Source organism: Rhipicephalus sanguineus, chromosome 2 (genome assembly GCF_013339695.2).
Source record: "Rhipicephalus sanguineus isolate Rsan-2018 chromosome 2, BIME_Rsan_1.4, whole genome shotgun sequence".
NCBI lineage: Eukaryota > Metazoa > Arthropoda > Arachnida > Ixodida > Ixodidae > Rhipicephalus > Rhipicephalus sanguineus.
Window position 1 is genome coordinate 50109789 of NC_051177.1, and position 14892 is coordinate 50124680.

Consider the following 14892-nt stretch of genomic DNA (forward strand, 5'->3'; position numbering starts at 1 on the left):
AGAAAAAAAGAGAACACACTGAGGGAAACGGATGATCTCGGTGGCACGGGATTTCCCGTTTGTACTGCTGCTCAAAATGCGGCCAGCCTTTACTTACCTCGCACGAAGGCGTTTTCATTAGAATATCTAGAACACCCCTTCCCATCTCTTCCGCTTCAATTTTCCCTTTCTGCCTTATACTCTCCATTTCGCAGACGCACAATGCAAGCCGCGCCGCCCCGCCTTACGCGGTTTACAAACAATGAGCGTTTAGTAAACTCCACTGGTTCCCTGAAAAAGGAGCATTCCGAACAGGCAAGTTCGTATGCACAGAAGAGGGGACCTGTTCCGACAGAAGAAAAGCAGAGACGATTTGCATACGTCACAATGGGGAAGCCGCGTGCGCTCTCTGTTTGTGTGTGTATACACGCGATGCTCGCTTTCTCTTGCCCGTCTTCCACTGCGTGATTTCTTGTCCGTTTTCATAGAGTGCCGCGGCGAGTACACACTGAGTCCCGCTCTGTGGGAGTCCGTTTTTCGGCGAGAAGCTTGTCCTTTACGCGAAGAAAAGAGGTGGGGATAGAAAAAAAAAATTTGTCTTCGCTTACCAGTGTGTTTACGCCAGTGGACTTCATTTTCTCGTGAAAAGAAGGGGAGTTGCGCAGAGTTTGGACTTGATTTTTCGTCGTGCTCGCGCAGCGCCGCTTGCACTTCAGTGCAGCCTGTGAAACCCGCGTGAGCACGCTTTATTTTATTTTTTTAGGTTGTTAACTTCTTTCAGGCTTTGAGAGTATACCTTCCGGACAGGATTCGTTAGCCGTTGTAAAAACGACTGTTGCTCGGGGTCTCCCCTTTCGTCGCGCTGTTGAGACTGAAAGATGCTGCGCCTGATAAATGATAAAGAGTGTTTCGGAGAACGACTTTGCTTTTTTTTTTTTTGTCCTCTCAGTTTTCCCACACTAAGCGGGACCACCTGGGGCCTATAGTTTATCTCCGCATTTCAGGTTCGCTCTCATAGTTCCTTCCAGAGCGTCGTACACCGGTCGAAAAATAAGACCGTTTATCAAGAATACGTCTTTCTTCGTTTCAACGCGTCGCGTATCGAGTTCAGTGAATCGCCGCGTTAACGTGTGCTCAATGGTGCAGCAAAACAAAACACACGCACAAACGCGTGCGTAAACATGTAAAAGCATTCATAATTGATGTTTAGGGCGCAAAGGAGGACATACACAAGCCTGAACATGCGCACAAAGGTTTTACACTACTTGTTTACTTGAGATTTTTCTGCACGTCTATCTGAGACATAGATCAGATGCAGCGCTTACGAGCACACCCCTATTCAGAATCTGTTCCACCATATTTGTTGGAAACATTCCTAATTCCCAACTACATTACCCAACTAGCCCAATACCTCACTTTGCAAACATTCCTAAACTGCAGCGCGACAGGCACTTACGCGTCAGACAACTACAAAGCCGAACATACCTTTCTGAAGGACGTGCCACGAGTATCTTAAGCGATTCATCTGTCACAGGAACAGCGAGATGTATATACCTGGTGCACAGCAGACGCGGTGCTTCTCGCGTTAAAATTGCGTTTTCTCCTAAATACTCTACCCTTATCATGTACCACTTCGCGACTAGGCGATTTCGCTGATGCCGTATGGATGACGTAACGCTCACAGTGCTGACATATACGCGAAAAATGAACTAGAATGCAGTTACACTACTCGGCCTATGCAGTGCTTATTGCTGAGAAACACACCGAGAAAAAGATCAAAACTGAAAGTTTCTCTTCTCTTTGTCGCGTAAGAAACGAACTGATGCAACGCGCTGGCGCGTGCATCTTCGTAATCAATCCGCGAATGCCTGTGCGAAAACGTCCGTCTTCGTTTACACACAATCACGCACGTACGTCGGTCCAAAAGTGTACTTCCGAATGTATACCGAGTCGACTGCGAACGTGACTGCGCATAAACCTTCCGGCGTCAGAGCGCCGGAACTGGACACGATGTCCGACTGAGGCTCACCCCCTTCGTACGAGTCTTGCAAGGAAGCAGTCGTCCGGGGGCTTTGTTTATGCGCTGCGGCGAAGACGAATGCAAGGAACGGTTCGCGCGCTTAGTGATTACACACGCTTTCCAAAAAAACGGGATTCGTCTTGTTAGATGAGTAGGGCTGTATTTGCAGTGACCTGTGTAGTGCAGCGCAGACCAGTGCGACGGTGCTTCGACGTTGCGTGACACTGAACGCGCAAGTGCGCTCGAGATTGAATCAGAAACCTGAAGCGCTCGTACACGATTTTCCGGTGCCGCGTACGTTCTCAGCCTTGAACACGAAAGAAGCGGAAAGCTTTTGATGGATGTTTCAATTTCGCAGTGCCTCGCCGTCACGTCGTCTAGCGTCTAGCTCTACTTCGTGATTACGAAGACCTTATACGTATTTACGGTGACAGGAACAATAACACCACCGCCAACAAGAAACAGGCTTTCTCGGTTCAGTCAGCTTGTTTTTGTATGCATGCAGCCGCGTTGCAACCTCGGTATCGCCTGCGGATTAGAGTGCTTCTTTAATCGCTACATCGTGTAGGAAATCTGTTGGTTAGCTATTAAATAGCCGCTGGTACGTGCGAAGTAGGGACCGAAAAACTAGTTTTGCCTTGTTGGGCGGCGATGATGCTTCGCGGGTAACCGTGATGACATTGGCGAAAGGTTATTAACGCATTCAAATTACCTTTGCTACTTCTTTAAGAACAAACGAGAGAGAGAGAGCGTAAAATAATATCCGGCTGTTAATCTGTTATGCAATATTACAATGCATGTATCATTTCCAATATGCATGCATCACTCTGTGTCTTAAATAAAGCGAGTGCTGATGATGTTCACTTACTGGCGGTCCGCGCACTCTTTTAATGCGTTATCAACAGGGGCAGTGTGGCAAGAAGTTTACGAGGTTGCGTGAAGCGTACTGGATCTACTCGCGTAACACATTCACTGCTGGCTACCGTACTTAATCGCGTATTACTGATGCTGTTTGCAATTGATGCTTACCGTCGGCTTCTAAGGTACACTCTAAAGAAATTTACACCCTCAATTGTGTCCCTTGTCCCATGGGTAACACCCCTACGTTTGCGGCGGCAGGAAACATTTACTGCACTCAACACTGAGCTTGAAAACATGTACACGATGAGAAAAGGTTCGGTCAAAACCTTTGCACCGATTATGACCACCTAGTGTGCGTAGAAACATCTTATACGAAGATTAGGCAGCGGAAGCTAAGGAAAATCGTCTATTCCACATTTCCCGTCGTCTGTTGCGCCTACCACAATATTTACTTGCAATGAAAAGGCGGCGAACAAGAGACATGTTCTTACCTTCTATTTGCTCTTACCCATTAAACGCTAGGGTTGGCCGTATTGTGAACAAGGCACCCGTCAGGGGAACCGAAACGTATTTTTTTCGTATTCTTCTCCATGGTCGGTGTCCTCCTTTTAGTTCTACCATAAACGCTAAGGTGTTAGCCATGGGAGAGCCAACCACCCTTTTTACGCCCATAAGGGTGTAAAAATTTTATTGTGTAGTTTTTACTGGGTAAAGTTTTACTGTGTAGCCTTTCTTTAACATCTTGGATTCCAGTCTGCTTTAAGACAACAGCAGAGGAACCGGTCTCAAGTATTTCTCAGTTGTGACTGTCTGTGTGTGCGCGTGTCACTTGTTCTCTCTTTTCTCCTTTTTTTTTCTATACCTGACTTTCCTTTGCCCTTATATATATATATAGGAACATTAACTTTTTTTCTATTTCCTGCTGTGTTTCCAGACCTGGTCGACCACCGAAGCGCGCCTCCCTGGTGGGTCTCGGTGGTCGCTCGGGCTACCCTCCGCTGCTCAAGCCGGGAGCCGAGATGGACTACGACGCTGCCATCAAATCCGGTAGGTGCTCTAATACAGGCGAGAGAAAAAAAAAACGCCTCTAACGCGCTGCCACCGCTTCATTCCATTGTTTTTGTTTCGAATTGTATCAACACATTCGTCTCTGTAGATTGTAGCGGTAACATTAAATGGAACACCGAAGGCAAGCGAGTAGTCGAAACTGTAAGACCATAGTTCTGTAAGTGAAGTATGTAGGACCACTCTTTAAGTATAGCGTGTACGATGCCTTGTCCAAGTAATATGCATGGTGACTTCTTCATGTAATCTATAAAAAAGAACTTATCCAAGCAATACGTAAGATATCTTTCTGCAGAACCACTTCTCTACCTTTTGGAAGTGTTCTGGACAACTTTTCAGCCATCTGTGAGACTACCGTTAAAGGGCCCCTCACCAGGTGACCTAATGAATCTTAGTTAGACATTGCAAGTTGTTGCGAGCCCAATAAAGAGCATTATGCCACAAGAATTTTTCTAATCGGTCCGTTAGAAGCTGAGAAAAACAATAATTTGTAGCGGCGCGAAACCATAATGCGAGGAGGCGAGCTGCAAACCCTTGCCGCTTGCCCCGCGTAGCCTTCGCAAGCCAAATCCCTTCCCTGCCCTCTTCGCCACGCGAGCGGAAGGATCACATAACGCATACGTATGATCACGTCATGCGCACAAAATGTCACGAGCGCATGACGCGCCCGAACCAGCCCGAGCCCCCGAGACGCGAGCGGTGTTGTGGCGGCGTTCTTTGCGCTTCATCTCTGCAAGTTATGCCGAATGCGCCCTCGCCGATCACTTGGCTTTCAACCTATTACTGAGCGCGAAAGCTGCAACATTTGTACGGACGCGAGACTAGCGGTGTGCCGCATGAACATCTAGTTAGACGCGGGAGGATAAATGAGCCTAATGAGCGCTGGAACGCGGTAGAAAATTAGTTTCGTTGTAAAGGGTGGCGTCTGCACGATGCGCAAAGCGCGAGAACACGAACGCGTGCGAAACGGAGGTAGACTAGTCTCGAATCTCGCTGCGATTCGCAGTAAAAATTCAAAAAGAAAACGCACACATTCCGTTTGTGTGTTTTATTATTGCTCTCAAGTTTTATTCATCCATTCAAGCAACAAATTACAAAAACTACGCGTCGTGTCAAATAATTATCGCAGTGTCACGTGCTACTGTTGGCGACGTCAGAGCACAGTCGTCTACGTAGAGGAGCGACGTCACAGCACTACTACCTACGCAGGGCCATTCTCTCATGTACGTCATCCCCTCATTCTCTAAAGCGCGCGCCCGCGAGAGGAAGGGCAAGCAGCGTTCAGCTTAAAAATTGACCCATTTACGCGGCGCGTAGCGTTGCAAATTTTGGCAGACGTAATCGTGAACGCCTAGTGCATGCATTGCGCTCGTCAGCTCAAAATTGTCAAACCTGGTGAGGGGCCCTTTAAATGATTGAGAACGCACTTCAAAGTAATCTCGCTGAATTTCTATACGACAGAAAAACATTCCACATTAGTGTGGGTAATAAGGGGCAAATTTTAACTTTCTAGCATTGAATCCATAGTGAATCACCCGCGATGTCACTGCAGCCTTATGGGTTTGTCATTGTCCACGAGTAGGTAGGCCACTGAGCATCATGCAGGTCCGCTAATGTTCTTAAGAAAATGTTTTGTGCGTTTCAAGAGTGAATATATCTGACTGATTGCTTGCTGCTGTGCAGCTGTTAAAATTTAATAGTACTGGCCAGTCGTTCTGAAATTCGTAACGAAAACTATATCTGTCGCGATAACTTCAACACGGTGTCGTGCACTGATCATTTGCTTACGCCGCGAGTGGTTCTTTGTCTACGTTCAACTTAGCAGTGAACTATTTGCAATTCCAAAAATACGATTTCCTGAACCGCAAATGCGCTGGGAAAAAACAGTTGCATTTTAGCCGGACGATGATCATGACCGCGGAAATAGGAAGCAGACGACGTATTTTCGGACTCTGTGCAGTTCGTGTCACCTGACTTTATTCAAATGGTGTTATATTTTGTGATCGTGCATCCTACACCCTTTGTTGCGCTGCCGCTAACTATAAATTCTAAACGGAAACAATATTAGTCAAGCAATGTTGACGGTCAGCCCCACGGTCAGCCCCTATCTGACCAGCTCGTACGGACAAAGGAGACATCACCCTACGAACCTGGCCATAGGGACATTAAGGGCAACGCGCAAAGATATGCTTCAATATACCAGTGACCGCAGTTACCGCAATATGGGAGCATATATGAACAAAATGAAGCACACAGACACTGCGCTGTGTCTATGTCTGTGCTTTATTCCGTTCTCCCGTCTTTACGTGCTGTTTTCATGCTCAGATACGTACCGACTGGACTGCCATGTCATCAGTATAGGAGCATATCTTTGTCCGTTGGCCAAACATTCAACTTTTATACAAATATATTTATAGCGCAATATCTAATGGTCCTCTCGCTGCATAAAAAACAATGAGAATCGAGTGAATAAGCAGTTTATATGCATGCGTAATAACGCCTAACCGACGCTTTCTGTATAGAGGGTGGAAGGAACCGAAATGAGATTCATCTAAACGTTTCTTTTCTTTCTTCCTTTCACTTTTTCAATGAGCGCATCCTCACATCGCTGACGAAATAAAAAAGCAGGGAGTCACGGGCGTCATAAAATCGGCATCTGCGCACAGCCTTATGGTTCGCACATTGCTACAGTGAGCGCATAACAAGCGGGATCACCTCACGCGGTGCCCAACGAATACGGCGGCTGACAGCGACGCATTGTTGGGGATGCGCCCGAAATTCAATGGGCCGCGAGCCGGCTTGTCAAAGAACTGCGTTGACACTGGATTACATCTTGCCCGTCGACGTCCCCTTTATTATCTCGGCTATTTGAGGTGGCGAGGCCCCGTCCCCCGTGTGAGAGCTTACACCGGACGGCGCTACTGTAGCGAGCGCCTCTGCCGGTAAGATGGCGCATATTTAGGACGCCTATTGAGATTGGGATTTTTTTTTTCTCCTCACTCTTTATCTCTCCGTATTCGCTTTTCGTCAACTCTTTTTCTTTTTTTCGTGTTCTCCTTTCCCGTTGCTCTCTTTGCGGGAAGACGACCGCAGCCGACTATTAAGGTTTTTAATCTTGGATCAGAAATGAGCAACATTGAAAACAAGCCCCCATACTAAACAAGCGGCGCCACGGCGTGACGTCACGAAGGTGCGTTATTTCCAGTTACAGCTAGAGGAAAACACAGTTTGTAAACTACACTGCTGCAGATTTTATCGCAAGGCAGATTTCTGAAAATTTGCTTAGCCAAGATTATTTTCAAAGACGCGAACAACAAGAAAGTACATGCGTGTACATAGCCTCACATCAGTCGTATACTAGTTCAGTTTGCCTTGTGCATCGTCATGTGCCTTCGTTTTACGTCATGAAGTCAGATACATGCTTTGCATGAACCGTAACCAACACGTACTGCGCTGCACTCTAATAAGGCAATGGCGCTAAATTCACTTTGCGCTAGGTTTCCCTCCGCGTCATAGTGCCGTCTACTCCAGCGCACCTAAGCGCTGCAGCACCTCTCGAGGTTTCCACTGTAGCCCCGTATTATTGAGAAACGAACTAAACAGTGCAAAGCCTTTCAGACCGAGCCACGATGCCACACGAGCCGAAAATGGTTCAGTAAAGTTGAAAGATGGGCGAGTTGGTGACAGTTCACCTTAACGTGTGAAGCGGCGCACGGCGGCAAGGCACAAAAGAATTGTCATTAAAAATGGTGGCATTTAAGCGAGGACTGTCGAGCACTAATATTCTCTTCGATTTAGCTGGCCCACTCGTGTAAATAATTAATTGGTCTACTTGTGTGATGTTACAACTGTATACAGGCACACACGTCAAAGAGACTTTTCAATAGCGCTGGAGCGGCACGTGCGCCCCTGAAAGCGCTTGCACGAAACACTCAACGGAGCGTTCTGGTACATGGTATACCTAGATCCATAAGCTAACGCGCGACCACAACATTGAAACTACCTCTAAGCGCCGCCCATTTGCGTCAATCACCAGCACTATGCAGACCAGAATTCCGCAAAAATAAGAATAACAACTTGGTTGAAGCCATTATGCACAATCCTCGCCACTTATTGTTTTCATGACTTAACTCTGTTTTCAAATATGTTTACAAGACTTAACTCTGTAGGTTTAATTTCATGTAATATGTAGGCTTTAATTTAATGTAATATTATATGAAATTAAAGCCTACAGAGTTACGTCTTGTAAACATATTTGAAAACAGAGTTAAGTCATGAAAACAATAAGTGGCGAGGAGGAAACAGCGCCTGTAGGAAGTGTAGTGAAGTCGATAAAGAAACGACTCGATCGTCTTTGAAGCCAGAGTGGTTTAGGAGCCCTTTAACAATAAGACAAAATCTGCCTATACACCAACATGGTGGCGAAGCGTGACTCGGTTACCAGTGTTGTATATTCAAGAACAGAGCGATGCTTAAAAATAGTATACCGTGTACATCCGTCGAGTAAATTTCCCTTGCTTCCCCCCCCCCCTTTTTTTGTAGTTGTTGTCGCACCGGCCGCAGACAGAGCTTTGTCTTGCTTTTTAAGAATACGAGTTCCTTCAGTGGTAAGGAAAGCGGAGCTATTTGGTATGAATGTATTGTAGGATAGCGCGAAAAACCCAGGGACAGTCTAGGCAGACGATACAGTTCATTAACGTAAGCCTGTAAGTCTACGTATATATATATATATATATATATATTATATATATATATATATCTATATATATATATATATATATATATATATATATATATATATATATATATATATATATATATATATATATATGCTAGCAACATCACCCTCAAAGTGGAACGCTTCGCTTCCGATCTAATAGTTTGCTTCAACGCGATAGTATCTAGGAAATCGTATAACATCCAAGCTGAAACCCCAAGGGCAGACAAGTGAAAATAGAATTTTTTTTTTAAAGGAGGATAGTGAGGGGGAAGCAATGTCCTGTGCATATGCGAGCGGCAAACAAGGGGGCCCGTTTCACTGCGGTCAGGGACGGTGCGCATGATTAGCATATAAAGAGTCCACCGCACCCGTTTCGGACAAAAAGTAAAGCGTAAAGAAGTAAAGATCTAGCGTGCGAGTTGAAAGCACGAACACCACATTTTTTTTTCGGCTCCTGTCTCTTTGCGCGTGATACATGGCCCCTATAGGTGATCGGGGACCGCTGCTACATTTTTCACGCGCAAACAACGAACACCTACCTCCTCCCGTGTGCACGTATATAGGGACCGTGCGCGGCCGCGAGTTTGTAATATGCAGAGCGCTCAACGCATGGCAACGGCAGCGGCGCGCTATTGGCTGCGCGCACACAGGGACGCCGCTGCGGAGTTCCGCCTAGCAACGGCCGCGCCGCGCTCTCCTTCTCGGGGTGCCTTCCGCGGGAATTTTAAACGGTGAACGCGGCCGCTGGGCCCCGTAGAATTTTCGTCGCCGCTTGTGAAGTGCTACTGCTCTCGCGTTGACCGAATACGCCGTCGTCGCCGTATGGTTCGACTGTGCTTTGTGCATTTTGTTTTGTTATAACGGTGAACACGTTCGCCCATGAACATTTGTGTTGTCGCCACTGTCTTTTGTGCCTTGGCGCTGCAGCAAGACGCGATCGGCCGTTGTGTTCCACTGTGCGTTTCTTTTTTTCTTTTTTTAACAGTGAACACGCTCGCCCTTGAATATCGATCTGTGCTGTCTGCTGTGTCTTTTGATCCATCGCGTTGTCGCAAGACATAATCGTTGTTGTGTTGGACTGATTGCTTTTGTTTATTTTTTTAACGCTGAGAACACGCTTTCACGTGAATATATGTGTTGTCGCCAGTGTTTTTTGTGATCTCGCGTTGTCGCAAGACGTGATCACCGTGGGTTCGAGTGTGCCTTGTGTTTTCTTATTATTTTTTTTTTTCGCGGCTGATCTTGCCAACGCATTTCGCAGCCCTGCAACGCCGGTGTTGTACGGCTATGACCATGGAAAGCAGCGCATGTGAGACGTCGGCGCGCCGCGCGATCGAATGCGTTGAAGACAATGACAGTTCATCGCCTGACGTTGACGTGCCGCTGCCGTTGCCATGCGTTGAGCGCTCTGCATATTACAAACTCGCGACGTGGTTCGGGCGAACATCACTGATGAACAAGACGCCTGCAGCTGTGTAAAAGATTACGGCTTGAAGACAAACACATCGTGGGTTGTAGACTTCGTGAAGTCAACAGCAAGGTGTGAAAGGTAATACAAAAATGGTGTTTCATAACTTCAAAATTAACTTGCGGCATCTTCTGTGGTGATTTAAATTCATGCTTTGGGGATAATGTCCAATGATGAGCCGTCTCAATGAGGTCGTATTATGTGTGCACTTGAGCTGTCTCAATTAGGTCGTATTAGCTGTGCTCGTTATACTGCCCTAATTGAATTTTGTTTTTATTTCTTTTTTAGTAAATTTGCAATGTCAATCTGGCTCCCAATCTCTTGCCGATGCAACCTTGGGTCCTTGCTGGTTATTGTTTGTAATTTATCTATATTCTGTCAGTCGCGGTGCTGGCAATTCTTTCCAACTGAGCTTCAGTCAATCCTTCTAAGGTGTTATGCATGCCCAGGTGCGTTAATCTCTCTATGCTCGTGCTTTCGGGCAAGCCTAGGGCCTGCTTAAAAGCTTTCCTTACGAAAATATTGATTTTGTCCTTTTCTGTCTTGTTCCATTTAAGTCTAAGAATGCTAGCCTCCCATTCCGTGATATACTTGTTTGTGATTCTCCTGATCAGCCAGTTGCCTTAGTGACCTTAGTCACTATTTTTATAAGAGTATTGCTGTTAGTTCGCTTCGACTCAATGTTGAGTACAAGGACCCTAACTTGTTCAATGATGGGGACCTTTTCGTGCAAGTCTGTATCTCCTCGCACTCTCTCTCCTTCATGTATCTCTTGGGCCACCTCCTGTTAAGTATGGGCCTGTAAAGTTCTGATTTCTCTGGTGAAAATTCAAGCCTAGTGCCTGTGAGGTAGACTTCCACTTTATCTACCACTTCCTGTAACTTCTGTTCTATTTACCCATCACTGCCTTGCGAGATTCATATGGCAACATCATCCGTGTATACGGAGCGATTGATTCCTAAGATGTCTTCACGTTTTTTCTGACAATCCTGTCATAATGAGATTAAGAGCATGAGCAATATCATGGAGCCCTGAGGTGTAACTAAGCTGTCCATGCCCCTCACCTCAGACTCGAGTTCCCCCATGTTGAAGGTAACCTTCCTATACGTTAGGAAGTATGGGATGTAATTGTATGATATTTCTCCTAGGTTTAAGTTGGTGACCTAAGTGAGGTTTAAGTTGGTGACCTAAGTGAAATGTGCAGGTTTGTGGAATACTTTCGTGAGATCCAACCATAATGTAGATCTGGTTCACATTGCGCTCTGATTGCTCTCATTATTTTCCCATCCTATGGTACCTACGCCATAACATATGAAAATAACTAGAACACAATTACTTATGTGACTGCGGCACTTTTTCGATTTTGTTTTGCCAACCGCACGCCACGTATAAGGGGGGCTAAGTGCACACATAATACGACCTAACTGAGAACTGCTGATCATTGGACATTATCCCCAAAGCATGAAGTTAAATTACCACAGAAGATTCCGCAAGTTATTTTTGAAGTTATGAAACACCATTTTTGTATTACCTTTCACACCTTGATGTTGACTTCACAAAGTCTACAACCCACGATGTGTTTGTCTTCAAGCCGTAATCTTCTACACAGCCGCGAAAAAAAAAAAAAAAAAAACACAAGGCACACTCGAACCCACGGCGATCACGTCTTGCGACAACGCGAGATCGCAAAAAACACTGGCGACAACCACATATATTCACGTGAAAGCGTGTTCAGCGTTAAAAAAAACAAACAAAAGCAATCAGACCAACACAACAACGATTATGTCTTGCGACAACGCAAGGGCTCAAGAGACACAGCAGACAGCACAGATATTCAAGGGCGAGCGTGTTCACTGTTAAAAAAAGAAAAAAGCGTAAACGCACAGTGGAACACGACGGCCGATCGCGTCTTGCTGCAGCGCCAAGGCACAAAAGACAGTGGCGACAACACAAATGTTCATGGGCGAACGTGTTCACCGTTATAACAAAACAAAATGCACAAAACACAGTCGAACCTTACGGCGACGACGGCGTCTTCGGTCAACGCGAGAGCAGTAGCAGTTCACAAGCGGCGACGAAAATTCCACGGGGCCCGGCGGCCGCGTTCACCGTTTAAAATTCCCGCGAAAGGCACCCCGAGAAGGAGAGCGGCGAATGCGTCGTGGCGGCCGTTGCTAGGCGGAACTCCGCAGCGGCGTCCCTGTGGGCGCGCAGCCAATAGCGCGCCGCTGCCGTTGCCATGCGTTGAGCGCTCTGCATATTACAAACTCGCTGCGCGGCCACATGCGGCGCCCTCTCGCGGCTTTCAACGTCGCTAGTGTAGGGAAGCGGGGGATACCCAAGTTTGGGGAGAGAAGGGTGGCAAAAGAGACAACTGTCTCATACAAAGGAAGCGAAATTGGGAAAGGGAGAAAAGGGACGGCGTGGGGGAATAGTAATGCCTGTCACGAAGAGGATCCGGGACGATCACAATGCGAGTTCCCAAGTTTGGTTTTCGGTTTCACGTATCATCCCATTCATGGGACGCCCCTGGAAAACTTCTGCTCCTCGCTCCCGTTTCTTTTTTTTTTTTTCTTTCGATTTGTCGTGCGAGTCTGGCTCCCCACGAGGCGCATCATTGTGTCCCGGTAAACGACGCGTCACAATTTGTCTGACCTCACTGCCGTGTATCTCGCGGTGCGCATTTGCCCAGTACGTATATAGTATTCCCGCGCATATACGTATGCATACACAGATGCCTTTTCTTGCTCGAAATCGTTTCGCCCGCTAGCAACGCGATATATTTCGCGACGAATATTTCGGCGCTTCCGGGTCGCTAGCACGCCGAAGATGCTATTGTCGTGGGCCGGTAATGTGTGCAGGCAAAAAACTTTAAAAAAAGAGAGAACGTTTTAGCCGGTGCAGCAGGAGGTTGAAGACGAGGCATAAGACGGTGGGAATATCTCGTGAACTATGCGAAAGAATGTACGGAAGTAAGTGTTTAGCGACAGGGGAGAAAGTGGTGAAATTAGAATAGGGAGAAAGGTTCCCTCGGCTGAAGAGCTGTAACGGCTGGGAATTCGAGCAACCCTCTCGAAGGAAAGATATTACGTTACGCTTCGTACCTTTCACTACGAGACGTTTTTCTTCCTTTCTGTTTTCTTCATTCGAACCTCCTTGAGCGGGAGCACTCGCGCGTTATCTCGCGGCACAAAATGGCGATCGTTCATGCTACAGCCCTCAAACAAAGTTTCCCGATTACTACAATGCAAATGCGCGCTCACAGAGGTCTCGTGTTGTTTCCGCGGAAGCAAGCGCGCTTTCGTTCTCCGCCAGCTGACCGTAATATCCCCCCAAAAAAGTTCGCGACTGAAGTTTCGGCTTCCTTCATCGACATGAGCCATGGCACGGGCAGGAATTTTCCATTGCGGCGGAAAAGAAAAGACCTTTTTCTTTCTTTTTTGCCGAGAAAAGGGGCAAATTCCGAACGGGTTCTACGGGTTTAGACAAAAAAGAGAAAGGAGGGAGAACAGGTAAATACAAGGACGACAAAGAGGCACAGCTCAGGAAGCTCCGTAAATGCAAACTCTCAGTAGGTGGGAGTATAGCTGTGGCTGTTCCGAATCTGCAATGCAGAACACAGCGCGGCCGGCCCCTCTGGAAGGAGCACGAGCGATCCGTTTGCATCTCCATAATGCCCGCAACGATATACATACGCCTACACCTCCCGCGCGAACGAGAAAGTGCAGAGATTTCTCGCGTAACCTCTCTCTTGCTTTCTGTTTTTTTGTTATTTTATTCGTAAGTAGCCTTAAATTTCTCCTCCGAAATTCCGGCAGGCCAGCTGTAAGGGAGCGGTACATCGCCGTTTAAGATCGGGTTCACTCAAAAACTTTTGCTGCACGCTTCCATATATACCCTCGGCTCCGCTTACCGTCCAACCACAAACCGTTCTTTCTTTCCCCAACAGTCGCCGAACCCTCGACGACGCTGGATTTTTGCCTCAAAGGATTCCTCCATTGTTCGCGTTTCCAGCTTTCCTGCCGGCATGCGCATACGTATATTCCTATTTGGGAAACTGTGACTTGATGGATAGCTCCGTGCCCGCAACTCTTTCTTCGTAACCCTTTCTTTTAAATTTTTTGTTTTGTTTTGTTTTACTTGCGATAGCGAGCTGCATTTTTGGTTCGAACTGCTTCTAGAAGCCTCTTGCGTGTCGTGTGTGCCGTCGAAATGAGTGCAATCGCGCTAAAGTTTGCTTGCTGTAGCGTGTTATATGGTTCACGTTTGTCCTCGATAGTATCAACGTGTCCGAAGGCCGTTGCGCGTGTCATTTGTAAAGAAATAAAAAACAAAAAACAAAACGTAACTGCGTTATTAAAAGCAAATGCGTGGAAAAGACAAACGTAAACCGAAATATGCGAAGCAACAGACGATATTAGTACGGTGCATGCAGTACATGTAGAACCACAATATTTTGCCCCATGCCATGCCGCTAGGTCAGTATGCGTACCTGTACTGCATCTTTTTGCGGGGTCAGCAACGTGCAGCGGCGTTTCATAAGCAAAAACACGCGGACTTCAGTTGCATTACAAACCTCAACTTGCTACAGCAAATCTCAGTTTTCCGTAAAAAAAAACTTGGTGTTTTTGTTTTGTTTTCTTTGCTTTATTTTTCTACGTTGGAGCGGTCGTTTAAGTTTCGCGCACTTTCCAAACGATCTCCCACCGGTTTGGATTCGTTTTGTCTATAGGAAGTGTTCGCACTCGATTTTCGTGTTTTTCCGAGGTTTCGGTGGC

General features: G+C 46.6%; 1 protein-coding gene across 6 annotated transcripts in view; it reads left to right on the forward strand.

Moving 5' to 3' along the window:
• Positions 1–14892, forward strand: part of LOC119382912 (dachshund homolog 2) — an 88664-nt gene that overhangs the window by 44392 nt on the left and 29380 nt on the right. For all 6 annotated transcript variants that reach the window (XM_049412343.1, XM_049412345.1, XM_049412344.1 and 3 more), the window contains one exon: positions 3795–3907. In XM_049412343.1, the coding sequence (XP_049268300.1) occupies positions 3795–3907 (113 nt within the window). The remainder of the gene's footprint in view (positions 1–3794; positions 3908–14892) is intronic.